General features: G+C 41.4%; 1 protein-coding gene across 1 annotated transcript in view; it reads left to right on the top strand.

Moving 5' to 3' along the window:
- The window catches only part of grtp1a (growth hormone regulated TBC protein 1a), a 71,935-nt gene that overhangs the window by 18,760 nt on the left and 39,047 nt on the right, over positions 1–14,128 (top strand). Inside the window, exon 4 of the mRNA XM_073046056.1 lies at positions 6,703–6,827. Coding sequence (XP_072902157.1) covers positions 6,703–6,827 — 125 coding nt within the window. The remainder of the gene's footprint in view (positions 1–6,702; positions 6,828–14,128) is intronic.

Here is a 14,128-nt window from a genome sequence, read left to right as displayed (position 1 = left end):
GAGCTTAGAGAATGAAAGGGCCCTGGAAAATGTTGTTGAACAGACACCCAGGGTACATGTACATAGTCCCCTGGTGTTAACAATGTAAAAAGGCAGGGTGGTGAACGCTTATGCAATGCTTGCCTTCATCAGATGGGACATCAGGTACATTGGGTTGAGAAATCCTATTACAGCTGCACATGTCATTGGTGCGACCATGCTCTTCTGGTTGCCATACTAGTTATGTTTGGTTTTCTGGGTTTGCTATGTCAGTCTTGTCATAGTCATTTGGGGCAATTTGCAGTAAATTAATGGTGCAATATTTTGATGCAGATAAGATGCATGTCACAAGCTGGACGCTTTCCTGACATTTTTTCAATACTTTGCTGTCTCGTTAAATTTCCTTTATGTAGTGGTAATGGGCTTGAGCTAGGACCAATGCCATTTATATTTCACTGATATCAGTTTTGATGTCTTCTGCAAACTTGGTAATCGGGCCACCTACTTTCTCATCTAATTCATTAATATTTATGATGAACAGCAGGAGACTTGGCAGAAATCCGTGTGGCACACCACTGGTCACAGACCTGCACTCTGGCAAAATAACCTTCCACTACCACCCTCTGCCTCCTTTTAAGACAATTTTGTATGCAATTAGCTAGCTCACTCTGGATCCTATGTGATCTAATGTTCCAGACCTTGTCAAAGGTCTTGCTAAAGTCTGTGTAGACAATATCTACTGTCCTGCCCTGTCTGGCCCTTGTCAAATGCCTTGGTGACTGCTTCAAAAATAACAATCAAATTTGCAAGGCCTAATTTCCCATGCACATAGCCATGCTGACTATCCCCAATGATTCATTAGCCTTTACAAATGCAGACAGATTCTGTCTCTTAGAATCCTCTGTAACTTCATAGCCTCATCTTGGGAAGAGACTAGCCCATTCTCTGACAGGACCATGTACACATTGCTTCAGGAAACTTTCCTGGATACACTTAGCAAATTCTGCAACTACTAAACCCTTCACACTGTGGCAATCCCAGTCAATACTAGCTAGGTTAAAATGACCTGAATTTATAATTTTTACACCTGTGTGCAATTTTTCCTACATATTTGCTCATCCAGCCTTTGACAATTATTGGAGACCTTGTGTATAATCTCATCAAAATGATCACCCGTTTATTTCTAAGTTCTATTTGTATAGCCTCATTGGTTGATTCCCCAACCCCAGAATATTCTCTCTAGATTTCCCTTAGTGTAAAGCTTTTCCCAATTTGTTTGAGAGTTACTTGCGACTTTGAGGGTGGTGCGTAAAGTATGAAAGAGAACAGGTGATTTTGTAACTTGCCTTCTGTTTCAGATTTTGTTTAAACCGTGGATCATTGTTCTGTCCTATGCATGATGGCTATTTTATTTTAAATGTCCTTCCCTTACTAATTTTTCACATTCTTTGAGATTTTGTCCAGTTACTTAAATTTAATTATAGTTGAATTTTCATTTTAATCTAATGGAATCAAAAGCATCTTTGTACAGTGAAGCCATACACTACACATCAACAGAGTTAGAATTGGTTCTTGAAATCTCTGATTCTGTTGGCAGAGAAGATTCATACAGATATTGCCTGGGATGGAGCATTTAAGTTGCAAGGAGAGACTGGAGATGCTAGGTTTGTTTTACCTAGAGAAGAGAGGTCAAAGTGGAAAATGATTGAGATCTATAAAATTAGATAGTGTGGACCACTGGAAGATGTTCCTATTGTCAGAGATTTAGAATTAGGGTAAGGGTTAGAGAGGATGTAAGGAAGAACTTTTTTCACTCAGAGTGTACCTGGAACAGCCTGAGAGCAGTGGAAGCAGAGTCACAAAAGTGACTAGATGAGCATTTGCCTTGCTTGGGCGTGGAAGGCTATGAATCAAGTGCTGAAAGATGAAGGTAATGCATGTCATTTCACGCTGGCTGGTGTGGATATGATCAGCTGAATGGACTGTTTCCATTTCTTCATTTTCTCATCTATTTATTGCATTTGGTCCTAGTTTCACAAACCTGTGCAATATTTCTGTCTTGTTCCAGGACTGTTTGGAAGCCTGTGTATCATCCCTATATCATAGATTATAATCTCACTGTTTTATTTCATTACTTTCATACTTTTGGAAAAAAACCCTCCATAGTTTCTATTTACATAACAGCACTTAACATTGTCAAATGTCACAAGGGTGTGGAATCAGAAGAATTTTGTGGCGTGGTATGATGCATGAAATAAATAATACTCATAGCCCAAGTATTATCAAGAAACACACACAAAGTGCTGGAGGAGCTCAGCAGGTCAGGCAGCATCGATGAAAAAGAGTACAGTTGATATTTCAGGCCGAGACTCTTCAGCAGGACTGGTGAAAAGAAGATAAGGAGTCAGAGTTAAAAGGTGGGGGGGAAGGGAGGAAAGAACACATGGTGAAATGGATGGGAGAAGGGTGAAGTAGAAATGGGAAGTTGATTGGTGAAAGAGATACAGGACTGGAGAACAGGGAATCTTATGGGAGGATAAAAGGCCATGGAAGAAAGAAAAAGGGGAAGGGACACCAGAGGGAGGTAATGGCAGGCAAGGAGATAAGGTGAGAAAAGGGAATGGGGATAGAGAAGGTGGGGGGCTATTACTGGAAATTCTAGAAATCGATATGTCTACCCAGACAGAATCTAAGATGTTTCTCCTCCAACCTGAGTGTGGCCTCATCATGACAGTAGAGGAGGCCGTGGATTGACATGTTGGAATGGGAAGTGGAATTCAAATGGGTGGTCCCTGGGAGATCCCACTTTTTCTGGTGGACAGGGTGGTCTCCCAATCTATTATGGGTCTCACTGATATACAAGAGGCCACACTGGATATAATAGATGACCCCAACAGACTCTCAGGTGAAGTGTTGCCTCACCTGGAAGGACTCTTTGCACCCCTGAATGGTATTTTGGGAGGAGGTGTAGGGGCAAGTGTAGCATTCCTTCCGTTTGCAAGGATAAATGCCAGGTGGGAGATCAGTAGGAGCGATCCCTGTGGAAAGCAGAAAGTGGGGGAGGGGGGAAATGATGTGTCTGGTGGTGGGATCTCATTGGAGATGGCGGAAATTACAGAGAATTATGTGGTGGGCGTGGAGGCTGGTGGGGTGGTAGGAGGGCAAGTATTAACGATGCAGGGTAAGTATGAGTTGGTTAGTTGCTCATTTATGCCCTTCAAGGCAATGTAATTTATTTTAATTAAGATATGGGATGCTGGGCAGCAACGCAGGTCAGAGCTCTGAAGTAATGGGCAGGAGGGGCTTAATCTGGATTGAATACTGGTGGCAGATATGGGCTCTCCTCCTCCAGGTGGTGGAGGGGGACTAGGATAGTTGTATTTTAAAGTGACTTGCGGAATGATTGGTGGTATAACTGTGTGCCAGCTTGAAAGTGGACTGCAATTATTCAGGAATGTTGTTCTAATAACACCTCCCCAGCTGTGAATTCCTGCTGTCGAGGACAAGGGCAGCAGGAGCATTTGAACTCCACTGCCTGCCAGTTTCCTCTGTCACACATCATACTCACTTGAATCATAACATTACCAGTCCTCCATCACTGAATCAAAGTCTTAGTGCTCCCTGCCCCACAGCAACGGAAGAGCTGGTTCATCAGATGATCTGCAGAGGCTTATGAAGGTCACTTGTCATCACCATGTAAGGATGATCAAAGATGGACAATAAACAGACTGTGCATCTGTGAAAATGGATAGCTAAGTGAAACAGACAGTCCCGTAAGTCAAAGAAAAACCGCAGCCTCGCTGGTTTCATGGATTTCTTCAGATACCTGTGCCTGCCTGCCCATCCTTCCTCACTTCTTCCCAGGCAATCAATTATAAACATCAGATAGCTCACAAAAAAGGAAAATAAAAATAAAAATTGTAATTTAAACTACCATAAGCAAATTATCTTCGCTATTGATGGGTTCTGATGTTTTTGATTAGGAGTTCTTTCAGAAATCAAAAATAAGGCTCAAGACTTATTGTTTCACAATAGGTTTATTAAGAGCAACGAGAACAAAGATTGGAAATGGAGAACAGCAAGAGTCTAATAACGAGCAGGAAAGAACATGGAGATAAAAGGAATAAAGATGGCGAGCCAACTTGCTCTGCTCTTATACCATAGATAACAGACACTCCATTCAGATTTGCAGATGAGAGTTAATCAGATAGCCCCTATTCAAATAATGCAATTCCTGAGAAGCTTCCAGAACAATACAAAGAACTATAACCACACAGGGATGCACTAAACAATTGCATATACATAGGTAATTATATAAAATACAAGCAGGCATAAGAAAGTTAAACTGCAAAGAGATTAACAATTATACAGTCTAATTCAACATTCCCCTTTGATTCTAAATCACACATTTAGAATCATCACATCTAAAAATTCAGAGGTAGAAATCTTGTATCCATGTTAAATATAAAATAATACAAAACTACCCAAGTTATAGGAATAGAAAAGGGTATTTATAAGATTGTTATTAGGTAGATTAGAAGGCACACTTGTGTGAGTTTGAACTATTTTAATGATCGCCCTTGTACAAAGAAAAAAACGTTCAAAGTCCAAAGTAAATTTATTATCAAAGTATGTGTATGTCACCATCTACAATCCTTAGATTAATTTTTTGCAGGCCTACTCAATAAGTCTATAACAGAATAATAACCATAATAGAATCAATGAAAAACCATACTAACTTGGATGTTCCACCAGCATGCAAAAGACAAACTGTGCAAATACAAAAAGAAAATGATAAATAAGCAATAAATATTGTGAACCTGAGATGAAGAGTCCTTGAAAGTGAGTCCATAGGTTGTGGGAAAATTTCAATGATGGGGCAAGTGAAGTTGAGTAGAGTTATCCCTTTTGGTTCAAGATCCTGAAGGTTGAGGGGTAGTAACAGTACCTGAATCTGATAGTGTGAGTCCTGAGGCTCCTGTACCACCTTCCTGATGGCAGCAGCGAGAAGACAACGTGCTGGCTGGTGGAGGTCCCCGGTGATGGGTGCTGCTTTCCTGCGACAGTGTTTCATGTAAATATGTTCAATGGTTGAAAGGGCATTACCCGTGATGGACTGGGCTGTTTTCAATACTTTTTGTAGGATTTCCATTCAAGGGCATTGGTGTTCCTATATCAGGCTGTGATGCAGCCTGTCAATATACACTCTACCTCACGTCTATAGAAGTTTGTCAAAGTTTTGGATGTCATGCTGAATCTCTGCAAACTCCTAAGGAAGTGGAGGTGTTACCATGCTTTCTTCATAATTGCACTTGCCTGCTGGGCCTGGGCAGGTCTTCTGAAATAATAACATTGAGGAATTTAAAGCTGCTGACCCCCTCTCCACCTCTGATCCTCTGAGGACTAACTCATGGGTTTGTGTTTTCCTTATCGTGAAGTCTGTAATCAGCTCCCTGGTCTTGCTGACATTGAGTAAGAGATTGTTGTTATGGCACCATTCAGCCAGATTTTCAATCTCCCTCCTAAATGCTGATTGGTCATCACCTTTGATTCGGCCTACAACAGTGATATCACCAACAAACTGGGATATGGCAGATGTAAATTATGATTTTAAAAATAAAATCAGGACGAGTATTATTAGAATAAACGTCTTAACGTTCAATAGCTGTCGACCCTGTTTTCTTCCTAAAAATGTGTTAGTTTATCCTTAAATCCATTTCAATCCAGCTTGTGTTACAGTAGTTGGTGCCTTTTTAATATTACAGAACAGCCTAACAAGTTTCACAGAGGTATCATATTAAATCTAATTTCTTGGCTGCATTTTTATGTGGACTCGGGATGGGAGTGAGTAAAAGAGGCCGTCTTAAAAATATGGTTTTGAGACAAATATTAGTAGGTGATAGAGTAGCAAAAATACAGAAATTAGGGAATTGGTTTTGCAGAACGTAGACTAGTTAGCTGAAGATCAAACAACTAATCTAATTTGGATGAGAGTGTTAATTGGACAGCATTTGTGCTTTATTTTAATGGAACTTTGCCCTATTTTATAAATTCCAGATTTAGACTCCATGATGCATTTCTAGGTCAGAGAGTGAGCACCTTGAATAGTAATTGATATTTGGCCTATTATTGACATATAAACCAAGAAGCAGTATTGAAAAACCTGTTTTGCATGCCATCCATACAGGTCATTTCACATCAGTACCTCGAGGTAGTACAAACAAAGAGAAAACAGTAACAGAATACAGAATCTAGTGTTACAGTTACAGAGAAAATGCAGTGCAGATAGACATTAAAGTGTAAGGCAGTGACAAGGTAAATTGTGAGGTCAAGTCCATTGTATTGCACAGCAAGTCTGCTCTTAAAACTGAAAAAGTTATTCCTATTTTTGCACTAGTTATTATATTTGTAATGTGCAGATTTTTATGCCTTCACACTGTGCTGCTGCAAAACTACAAATTTCACTTGTCCGATTCAATAGACTTGTAGAGCCCATAGGTGCTGGTGTTCCGAAGTTCCTCCTCCTCTGTGGTTGTGTCAGAACAATGTGCGTAAGAGAAATGTAAATATTGGATTCAAAATTCAAGATTGTCATTCAATCTTGATTCAATGAGGATTGGATCTGATTCAGTATGAAATGACATTTAATGATGCCTTGAGGACCTTGGATTATTTCATTCAGTCACACTGAAGAACAACACAAATAACCTTTTTTGTTTGCAGACATTAACAGAACATTCCCTGACAATGTACAGTTTCGCAGAACAGCTAATCCCTGCCTACAGCAGCCACTTTTCAATGTTTTAGTGGCATATGGAAATCACAACAAAGCAATTGGCTATTGCCAGGTATGTAACATCTGCTCTTTAAATGTTGTGCCAACATCAGTGTGTAACGTTTGGTATTTAAAATGGTGAGTTTTCAAGATGGTGTAGAGGTGAAGGACTTAGTTGCAAAATCTGCTTGTCATCCTTGATGAATGAGGAAGGTTTACCCAAGGATATAGAATTTGGGGAATAAATTAATTCTCATTTAAGTTGGTAAACAACATCCCCGTGATTTTTTACAGCTGCACAGACCAACCATTGCTTTGAGAAGGAAGATTTTTTTTTACACAACCTGAAAACTGTGTAGCACTTTACTTAGAAGAAAATTCCAGCTGCACAGCAACAAAGGCTTTCTGTGCAGGAACGCTTTAGTTACTGTGTGGCCGCACACACAGCTTAGAGGGAGCAGTGTAAATTGATCTATTGTAGTCGTATATACTGTACACATATACTTTACGTTGCCATACATACAGATCACATTTCATCACGCCAGTGTGTCAAGGTGGTACAGCGGAAAGTAATAACAATGCAGAGAAATGTTACACTTACAGGGAAAGTGCAAGGCCACAGGGAGTTAGAGTATGAGGTCAAGAGTCCATCTTATCATAGTAGGAAGCATTCAATCAGTCATATAACAAGATACAAACTTCATTATCTAAAGATATGGCCCTTCGAGCTGTGCCAGCCAGCAGCCCCAAATTTCATCCTAGCCTAATCACAGGACAAGTTAAATTACAATGACCAACTAACCCACTAATTGATTCATCTTTGGGAGGAAACTCGTGTGCTTCATGGAAAGGATGTACAATTTTTTTTTTTTTACAGATGGTGTAGGAATTGAAGTACACACTGAGCTGTAGTGGTGTCGCATTAACCACTATGCTACTGTGGCCCTGATCTCGGGGGAAAAATGGCATTTGTGCAGCTCTAGGTGCCTAGATCAGTATCTAATCCCTAGATCTAGATCTGCACAAATACTGAGCTGGTGTCCAGAAGTCTTTTGCAGAGTAAACAGTAACGGACGAGCAGTATGGAAGTGAGAGAATAAAGTTAAAACTTTACTGTCCGTGGAAGGTTAAGCAATTTGCTTTCTGGGATTTACATTTAGGTTCTGGTTAGTGTGCAAATCTGGTGAGTGATTTGATGGAATCAACCTGTCTCACTCAGTGCTTTTACTTCCCTGTTTTTGGTCTTGCTGTCTCTGTTCGTCATAACATTGCTTTGTGTAAAAGTATTCATTGTGTGCTGTATGACACTTGTAGCCTTCTACCCAACCATTCCTTAAGGCATGAGTTCCTGACCCCCACTGTCATGTGTGATGGTTGGAGAGAATACATCCTCAAATCCCCTCTAATCTAACCAAATTCAATCTATGCCTTTATCATTAATCTATTTGTAGAGAGAAATGGGCTCTCTTTAATCACTCTGCTGATAATCACACTCATAATGATACACCTCCAGACCTCTAGGTATCAAACGCCCCTAGTCTTTCATTGAACTAACTTTCTACAGCCTGGTACCATCCTTGTGAATCTCCCCTGCACCCTCTTTAGTGCTGTTACATCCTCCTTGCAGTTCTGTGTGCACTGACAGTGATGGTGTTACTGATTTGGGGAAATGTGTTTGACAGCACTAAGGCTGACAATGTTATGTTCAGAATAGGAGCCCACTGAAAGGCTCCTGGCTCTGTAGTGAGGAAAGGTTTCAATCTGGGTGACTTGGCAATTCTGTACAGTCACCAACCTGGCACAAAATTTATTTTTTCTATTTTCATTCAAAGAATAAATTGTAAGAATTTTGCAGTAGAAAACAATGTTAATTAGTTTCATTTGCAACTCTTCCAAAAAAAAACAAGTTTTGATAATTTCAAACTGCTCTTCAGGAATCATGTTGCAAGATCAGGTTTGGTGTTCCTAAGATTAGCAAAAGCTTAGCAGTTTTGGTCACCTAGTTACAGGAAGGATATTAATAAGGTTGAAAGAGTGCAGAGAAGGTTTACAAGGATGTTGCCGAGACTTGAGAAACTGAGTTACAGAGAAAGGTTTAATAGGTTAGGACTTTATTCCCTGGAGCATAGGAGAATGAGGGGTGATTTGATAGAGGTGTATAAAATTATGATGGGTATAGATAGAGTGAATGCAAGTAGGCTTTTTCCACTGAGGCCAGGGGAGAAAAAACACAGAGATCATGGGTTAAGGGTGAAGGGGGAAAAGTTTAAAGGGAACATTGGGGGGGGGGGGCTTCACGCAGAGAGTGGTGGGAGTGTGGAATGAGCTGCCAGATGAAGTGGTGAATGCGGGTTCACTTTTGACATTTAAGAAAAACTTGGACAGGTATGTGGATGAGGGGTTTGGAGGGATATGGCCCAGCTGCAGGTCAGTGGGACTGGGCAGAAAAATGGTTTGGCACAGCCAAGAAGGGCCAAAAGGCCTGTTTCTGTGCTGTAATGTTCTACGGTTCCATGTGTCCTTAAGGCTTTAAAGCAGGGGTGTCAAACTCATTTTAGGTCACGGGCCGGATTGAGCAAAATGCAGCTTCATGCAGGCCGGATCAGTCGGACGCGTGCGAACGCAGCTTTCGTTGCTTCCGTTTTTTCAGCCTGCTCTCATGTGTCTCAGTCTCTGCTATAACTACAAAGTGTTTCACTTTACAAATTCCGTTTCTTATGAAGAAGACTGCCGAATAAACACTAAAAACCCTGAAAACCTGGTACCTGAATAAACTCAGCATTAGCCATATCATACACCATAGGCACTTCGATTACTGGGGCCAGCTTTAATAGTAATTAGATGTTATCTCGCGGGTCAAAGATAATTCCACCACGGGCCAGATTTGGCCTGCGGGCCTTGAGTTTGACATATATGCTTTAAAGGGACCATATTTTGTTTAATCATGCAAGGGTGTGGTCTTTGCAAGCTGAGCCAGGGTTAAATTGCCCAGCCTAAAAGCCCTTTAGAACGTGGTGATAACAATGGCTGGTGAATTGCCTTTGACGTATGGATATAGCCATGGTGCTCCGAGGGAGGTGGTTGTACAGAGGACTATATTCTCTACATTCTCATCACTCCCTTGAGATTGTACCACTTGCCTACACTGGGGACAACTTGCACTGGGCATCTTTGGAATGTGGCACCCAGGAGAATCCTACATGGTCATGGGAAGAACGTGCAAACTCCACACAAGAGCCAGCAGAGTTCATTACTGAACCCAGATCACTGGGGCAGAGAGGCAGCAGCTTTACACTGATATCTGTTGCATTGAACTGCTGCTAAGTTAACAAATTTCACGTCACATGCCAGTAATAATAAACATAATTTTGATATCTTGATTCTTCAGTTCTTGTCTTCCAGAGCATAGCATGTGAAAGAGCTGCAGCTTCCAAAGGCATTATTAACATTCAAGATTATTTCATGGGCGGGGGAGAATTCTTCGTTCACTCATGTCATGTTTAATACTTGTTAAAGTGTTAATGGTCTTGTAAAACCGTAAGACATGGGAATACAATTAGGCCCATTGTGTCTGCTCCACCATTCTATCATGGCTAGTTTTATTATCCCTCTCAACCCCACTTTCCTGCCTTTTCCCCAGATCCTTTGACAGCCTAATTAAGAACATATCAATCTCTGCTTTAAATATACTCAATGACGTGGCCTCCACAGCCACTCATGGCAAGATTCACCACGCATTGGCTAAAGAAATTTCTCATTTCTATTCTAAATGGATATCCCTCTATCTGAGGATGTGCCCTCTGGTCCTAGACCCATTCACTATAGGAAGCATTTTCTGCACATTCACTCTATCTAGGACTTTCAATATTCAATAGGTTTCAATGAGATTATCCTCATTCTCTAAACTCCAGTGAGTACAAGCCTAGAGCCATCAAATGCTCCTCATAGGTTAACCCTTTCGTTCCCAGAATCATTCTTGTGCACCACCTCTGGAGCCTCTCCAATGCCAGCACATTTTTTTAAGATAAGGCGCTAAACTGCTCACAATACTCCAAGTGCAGAACATCCAATGCTTTATACAGCCTCAGCATCATGTCCTTTCTTATGTATTTGAGTCCTCTCAAAATGAATGCTGACATTACCACCCACACAACATGCAGATTCCCTAAAGTTTAATTTGCAAACTCCCCATTTAGAACATAGTCTATGTTTTTCTTCCTTCCACCAAAATGTATGACCATGCACTCCCTACACTATATTCCATCTGCCAGTCCTTTGCCCATTCTTCTAGTCAAATTAGGTCCAAGTCCTCCTTCCTCAACACTACCTGCCCTTCCACCTATCTTTCTATTGTCTGCAAACTTGGCCACAACACCAGCAATTCTGTCATTCAAAGCATTGACATTATAACAAGGAGGGGGAAAACTGTCCCAATACCAACCTCAATGGAACACCGCTTGTCACTTTATAGAATAGGCTGACTTTATTCCTAATCTCTGCTTCCTGCCAGTCTGCCAATTGTGTATCCGTGCTAGAATCTTTACTGTAATACCATGGGCTGTTAACTTGACAAGCAGTATCATGTGCAGCACCTTGTCAAAGTTTTTCTGAAAACCCAAGCATCCACTGACTCCTTTGTCTATCCTGTCTGTTCATTCCTCAAATAATTCTAATGGATTTGTCAGGCAAGATTGTCAATTATGGAAACCATGTTGACTTTGACCTGCTTTATCACAAGACCGTAAGATATAGGAGCAGAATTAGGCCATTTGGCATATTGAGTCTACTCTGCCATTTCATCATGGCTGATCCATTTTTCCACAGATCCCATCTCCTGCCTTCTCTCTCCTCTCTCTTCCCCACTCCCCACCCGTATCAGACCCTGACCAATCAAGAATCTTTGAACTCTGCCTTAAATATACATAAAGACTCGGCCTCCACAGCTGCGTGTGGCAGTGAATTCCACAGATTCACCAGTCTGGCTAAAGAAATCCCTCCTCACCTCCATTCTGAAAGGACATTCCTCTATTCTGTTCTATAGTCTTAGACTCTCTCACTATAGGGTAATTTCTTCCACGTCCACTCTGGCAAGGCTTTTATCTATTTGATGGATTGTGTTTCTAAGTACCCTGAAAATGTGAATAATGAACTTCAACATCTTCCCTACCTCTAAAGTCAGGCTAACTGACCGCCTTTTCTTTTCTTCTGCCTCTCTCCCCTCTTAGAGCAGAGTGACATTTCTAATTTTCTAGTCCTCCAGAATCTAGTGATTCGTGAAAGATCCTTATTCATATCTCCACAATCTTCAGCTACTTTTTCCAGCATCCATTTGATCAAGGTAAATTACCTACCTTCAGACCTTTCAGCTTCTGGCAATCACTCTTCTTCCTGAATTTCTGGCATACTACTAGTGTCTTTCATGGCAAAGACTGACGCAAATACTTATTCAGTTTGTCTGCCATTTTTGTTATCCCCCATTACTACCTCGGCAGTGAAAATTTGGAACAGTACAATATCCACTTTATATCTGGGGGTGGGGATCTGTATCCTCTTTGATATTGATGGCTAGCTTCCCTTCTTATTTAATCTTTTTCCTTATGGTTTTTTAAACTTGCTTTCTGTTCACTTTTCTGCGGCAGTTTAACGGGGACACAACTGCGCAAGCGCGTGTAAGTCGGACCGTGAGGCAGCGGGAGTATTTGAAGAGAGCAGTTTGTGGAAGTAGGTCATTTTCTGCGGCAGTTTAACAGGGACACGACTGCGCAAGTGTGTGTAAGGGGATTCGATTGTAAGGGGAATAGATAGGCATTTCTGCGCCACAAACGAGACTCCAGGATGGTATGTTGCCTCCCTGGTGCCAGGGTCAAGGATGTCTCTGAGCGGCTGCAGGACATTCTGGAATGGGAGGGTGAACAGCCAATGGTCGTGGTGCACATAGGTACAAATGATATAGGTAAAAAACGGGATGAGGTCCTACAAGGTGAATTTAGGGAGTTAGGAGATAAACTAAAAAGTAGGACCACAAAGGTGTAATAATCTCTGGATTACTACCAGTGCCACGTGCTAGTCAGAGTAGAAATAGGAGGATATTTCAGTTGAATACGTGGCTTGAAAAATGGTACAAGGCGGAGGCATTGGATTAAATATCTGGGGCATTGGAACCAGTTCTGGGGGAGGTGGGACCGGTATAAACAGGACGGTCTGCACCTGGGCTGGACTGGAACCAATGTCCTGGGGCAGCGTTTGCTACTGCTGTTCAGGAGGATTTAAACTAATGTGGCGGGGGATGGGAACAAGTGCAGAGAGACAGAGGGGTGTAAAATGAGGGTAGAAGCAAAAAGTAGTAAGGTGAAAAGTAAAATGGCAGGCAGGCAAATCCAGGGCAAAAAGCAAAAAGGGCCACTTTTCAACATAATTGTATAAGGGCTAAGAGTGTTGTAAAAACAAGCCTGAAGGCTTCATGTATCAACGCGAGGAGCATTTGTAACAAGGTGGATGAATTGAATGTGCAGATAGTTATTAATGAATATGATATAGTTGGGATCACAGAGACATGGCTCCAGGGTGACCAAGGATGGGAGCTCAACATTCCGGGATATTCAATATTCAGGAGGGATAGACAGGAAAGAAAAGGAGGTGGGGTAACATTGCTGGTTAGAGAGGAGATTAACACAATAGAAAGGAAGGACATTAGCCTGGAGGATGTGGAATCGATATGGGTAGAGCTGCATAACACTAAGGGGCAGAAAACACTGGTGGGAGTTGTGTACAGGCCACCTAACAGTAGTAGTGAGGTTGGGGATGGCATTATACAGGAAATTAGAAATGCATGCAATAAAGGAACAGTAGTTATAATGGGTAACTTCAATCTACATATAGATTGGGTGAACCAAATTGGTAAGGGTGCTGAGGAAGAGGATTTCTTGGAATGTATGCGGGATGGTTTTCTGAACCAACATGTCGAGGAACCAACTAGAGAGCAGGCCATTCTAGATTGGGTATTGAGCAATGAGGAAGGGTTAGTTAGCAATCTTGTCGTGTGAGGCCCCTTGGGTAAGAGTGACCATAATATGGTGGAATTCTTCATTAAGATGGAGAGTGACATAGTTAATTCAGAAACAAAGGTTCTGAACTTAAAGAAGGGTAACTTTGAAGGTATGAGACGTGAATTAGCTAAGATAGACTGGCAAATGATACTTCAAGGGTTGACGGTGGATATGCAATGGCAAGCATTTAAAGATCGCATGGATGAACTACAACAATTGTTCATCCCAGTTTGGCAAAAGAATAAACCAGGGAAGGTAGTGCACCCGTGGCTGACAAGGGAAATTAGGGATAGTATCAAGTCCAAAGAAGAAACATATAAATTAGCAA

Source organism: Hemitrygon akajei, chromosome 5 (assembly GCF_048418815.1).
Source record: "Hemitrygon akajei chromosome 5, sHemAka1.3, whole genome shotgun sequence".
Taxonomy (NCBI): domain Eukaryota; kingdom Metazoa; phylum Chordata; class Chondrichthyes; order Myliobatiformes; family Dasyatidae; genus Hemitrygon; species Hemitrygon akajei.
This window is presented reverse-complemented; position numbering and strand designations above follow the sequence as displayed.